The 3,518-nt window shown below is 33.7% G+C and overlaps 1 protein-coding gene across 1 annotated transcript; it reads left to right on the top strand.

Moving 5' to 3' along the window:
* The first annotated feature begins 442 nt into the window (after window positions 1-442).
* LOC108763380 (uncharacterized) lies at window positions 443-2,924 on the top strand. The gene is made up of 6 exons (XM_018510944.1): window positions 443-493; window positions 634-728; window positions 1,373-1,528; window positions 1,710-1,834; window positions 2,001-2,318; window positions 2,701-2,924. The coding sequence occupies exons 3-6, from the start codon at window positions 1,392-1,394 to the stop codon at window positions 2,922-2,924; spliced, it is 804 nt and encodes a 267-aa protein (XP_018366446.1). The 5' UTR covers window positions 443-493; window positions 634-728; window positions 1,373-1,391.
* The last annotated feature ends 594 nt before the right edge of the window (window positions 2,925-3,518 follow it).

Here is a 3,518-nt window from a genome sequence, read left to right as displayed (position 1 = left end):
AATTCGCAAAATTGCTCTTCACAAATATTCACAATCCGTCTCTTCTCACGATCCGTTCTCAATCCGATTACTTTGAGACAGTCATAAGAATCTGTAAAAAGCACACCGAAACTATTGAGAATAATGATGGCAAAGTCAACCGATCACTTTGTAAGGGATTCGGGGAAAATCAGGATTGCTTGAGAATAGGTTATGAGAACTTTATTGCCTCTCTCTGAAGTACAAGTCGAGACTTAAGCTAAGACTCCATGTATGCGGTGAGCTGCGGTGAGCTCCGGCAAATTGCTGCGATGACCAATCAGGAGCCAGGCGCAAGTACGGCTGCGGCAAGCGCGGCATGCCGCACGGCACTGCGTCAAGATCAAAATATTTCAATTTTTCCGCAGTTAACGCATGCTACCGCACATCATTCGGCTAAAGTCGGGAATCGTCGAAGATTTTCGGAACTTTGAAAATTACTGAATGCTCACAGACTTTGACTACATTCCGTTGTGTAAGTACTGAAAGATTAAATTTATAATTTAATTATTTATAATGAATGTTATGTGTATATTGTGCGTGCGTTTGTGTGTATGTGTAACGTGAAGTATCAATTTTCAGAACTTGCAGTGAATTTACGGAGAACTTTTGTAGGTTATGTTGGGTTCTGTATAATTTGTATGAAACAAACCAGCTAACAAGCATGGAATTTACCAATGATGAAAATTCATCGTATATGGAATATAATTGTGAGGATATCAATGAACTTATAATTCACTACGTCAGAAGCCGTCCGCAATTATGGGATTTTAAAAACAAACAATATAGAGATAACGTTATAAAAAAAAAATTGTGGTGTGAAGTGGCTCAAGAACTTAATATGACTGGTATGTATTGTCTCAATAACATTTTTAGTATTTCTCTAAAAAAAATGTATTGTAAACTTCTTAACCCTTTTCGAAAAACATTGATTAAGAATACAAACTGAATAAAGTTTCTTGAGTTTTTATTATAATTTTAATATTATAAGCTATATTCTCTTGAACCAATATCAGTATTCATCAGAACAAAATAAAATTAAACTAAATCCCTATTCGTACACAACTGATACGTGAGAACATAACTCGAAAGTAAGAAAGCTTTTATTGGTCATAGCCAGATCTCTGTTCTGAAATTTTATGTGTGAATTTATATACATTTTCAAGTTCATGAAACGGTGCGCCAATAATTTTAAATTCACACATAAAATTTCAGCATGGAGATCTGGCTATGACCGATAAAAGCTTTCTTAAAATAAAATTACTTCTAAAATTGAAATCATTTATAAACATGTTCTTACATATAAAAAATGTATATGTTAACAATAATAAAAAATTATGATGCATTTAAACAGATGAATTTGTAAAGAACCGATGGAGGAGTCTTCGATATCGATATATAAAGGAGAAAAAAAGTCTATAACAAAAAGTGGACAAGCAGCTACTCAATTTTCTCCATGGTCACTTATGGCAAGTTTAAGTTTTTTATCAGATGTGGTGGAACCTCGCAAGTAAGTGTTACTTTATATAAATATACAAATATTATAGTGATTTTATAGTTGTAGTAGCATAGCAAAATTCATAAAATTTTATTGTAATTTGAATGACCATCGTTATTGTCAATTCCTTATTGTTATAAACAATGTCCTTTCACAAAAAGTAACAATTTTTATTTTATAATTTCTCTATTAGAACTATAACAAACTGTGAAAGTTTTAACATTGAACGCCCCTCACTCATCGATACGTTGTCACCAGCAACATCGGAGACATTTGAAACAGAAGATAATGTGCATAACATACAAGAACAGTTTCAAGGTAAATGGAACAAAAAATATTTGTTTAAATAACTGTATACACAGAAAAATTGTACAATTTATTTTATATATATTACTTATATATCCCGCCTACCACGGGAAATTTGTCCTATATGATACTACATACTTTAATATTTTATTACATATTTTTAAACATTATTTTACAGTGGACAATACGTGGGATACTAATACCAGACAGCCAGAACAAACAGAATTCTGTTCACCGCATAATTTCAGATCACTGTCTCATTCTAATAGCGCCTTGTCTCGTCCAAACAGTGCCTTGTCTCGCCCTAACAGTGCCTCGCCTCGTTCTAATTGTACCTTGCCTAGTCCTGTAAGAGCTCTATCTCGTACTCCGAGCATTTCACCTGGTCCCTCGAGTGCATCATATCTTCGAGACAGTGCCACGCCTCCTCTGAGAGCTACATCTCGTACAGTAGATAACCAACCTCAACAAAATCAGATCCAACCTGCAAAACGAAGTAAATTTATTGTATTTCTTTATTTGAAAATACATGACACACAAATATAGAAATAAGCTAAGCTCCTAAAGACCGATAATAATATATTTATATTATAATAAATTTTTGTTTAAGTTCAATAATTTAAATTATTAAACTTGAACAAATATTTAAATTACGTAATTAAGTTTATGCAGTGCTTCTATTCTATAACTGATTTATTTGAATATCTTATTTATACAGTGCGTTCCTAGCAAACATAAAGTTACATGTAACATACATGTTAGTTACAATTTCTCACTCAACAATATAAATGTAATATAACGAGTGTTGAGTGGGAAATTATAACTAACAGGTACGTTACGTTTGCTCGGTTAGTATTTAGTTTCTTTTCTTTTTTCAGCAAAAAGACAATTATCTGATACGCACATAAATGCGGTTGATGAGGCAATTTTAAACTTGGTACAAAAACGAAGTTCGATTGACACTATGAATTCGGACGATCTTTTCTATTTGTCTATATCGCTGGATTCACAGCATCTAAATGTAAATGCGAAATTACGTTTGAAAACACTTGTATTACAAGCGCTTTCTCAAGTTGTAACAGAAGAACAAAATAAAATTTGATGGATTGCATATTTTACAAATTATGTGTTCCAATTTACCTTTTGCCTATTGCGTATATGCTTTCCGTTGAAAGTTAGAGCTTATTCCATTGCCAAGGTACTTCGCCTTCTTTCATAAAATAGTCTGTGTACATTTGTCGAATTACTTTGGCATCATTCGCAGAATTTCTTGATACATTTGATGCAAAACATCGAAGTGCACCAGGAGGCTCTTCGTTTCGCCATTGACTAGCTTCTACGTTTCCATAGCGATCTTCTGAATCTACAAATCCTACTGGAATATACCTTCTTTGACCAGGCAAAACGTTCAGCTCCGCATTTCGAAGCCAATTGTGCAGTACTACACAACATTTAACTATGTTATTTACAGTTGAAAGTGACGCAATAATCGGCCGTCGGAATATTCTCCACCTGGCTGACATTACTCCAAACGTATTTTCAATTGTACGTCTTGCTGAGCTCAAGCGATAATTAAAAATAATTTTTTCTGGACTCAAGTTAGTACCAGGGTATGGTCGTAATAAATTCTTTAACAACGGGAATGCTGCATCACCAACAAATACTGCAGGAAGGCAAATATTTGTACCCGGTAAGG

Source organism: Trachymyrmex cornetzi, unplaced genomic scaffold (genome assembly GCF_001594075.2).
Source record: "Trachymyrmex cornetzi isolate Tcor2-1 unplaced genomic scaffold, Tcor1.1 scaffold1112, whole genome shotgun sequence".
Lineage (NCBI taxonomy): Eukaryota > Metazoa > Arthropoda > Insecta > Hymenoptera > Formicidae > Trachymyrmex > Trachymyrmex cornetzi.
Note: the sequence above shows the minus strand (reverse complement) of the source record. Positions and strands in the feature narration are given on the sequence as shown.

Coding starts and splice junctions, on each gene's coding strand:
- LOC108763380 (XM_018510944.1), top strand. CDS start 1,392: ATGGAGGAGTCTTCGATATCGATATATAAAGGAGAAAAAAAGTCTATA. Junction 1,529..1,709: donor GATGTGGTGGAACCTCGCAA/GTAAGTGTTACT, acceptor TTTCTCTATTAG/AACTATAACAAACTGTGAAA. Junction 1,835..2,000: donor CATACAAGAACAGTTTCAAG/GTAAATGGAACA, acceptor ATTATTTTACAG/TGGACAATACGTGGGATACT.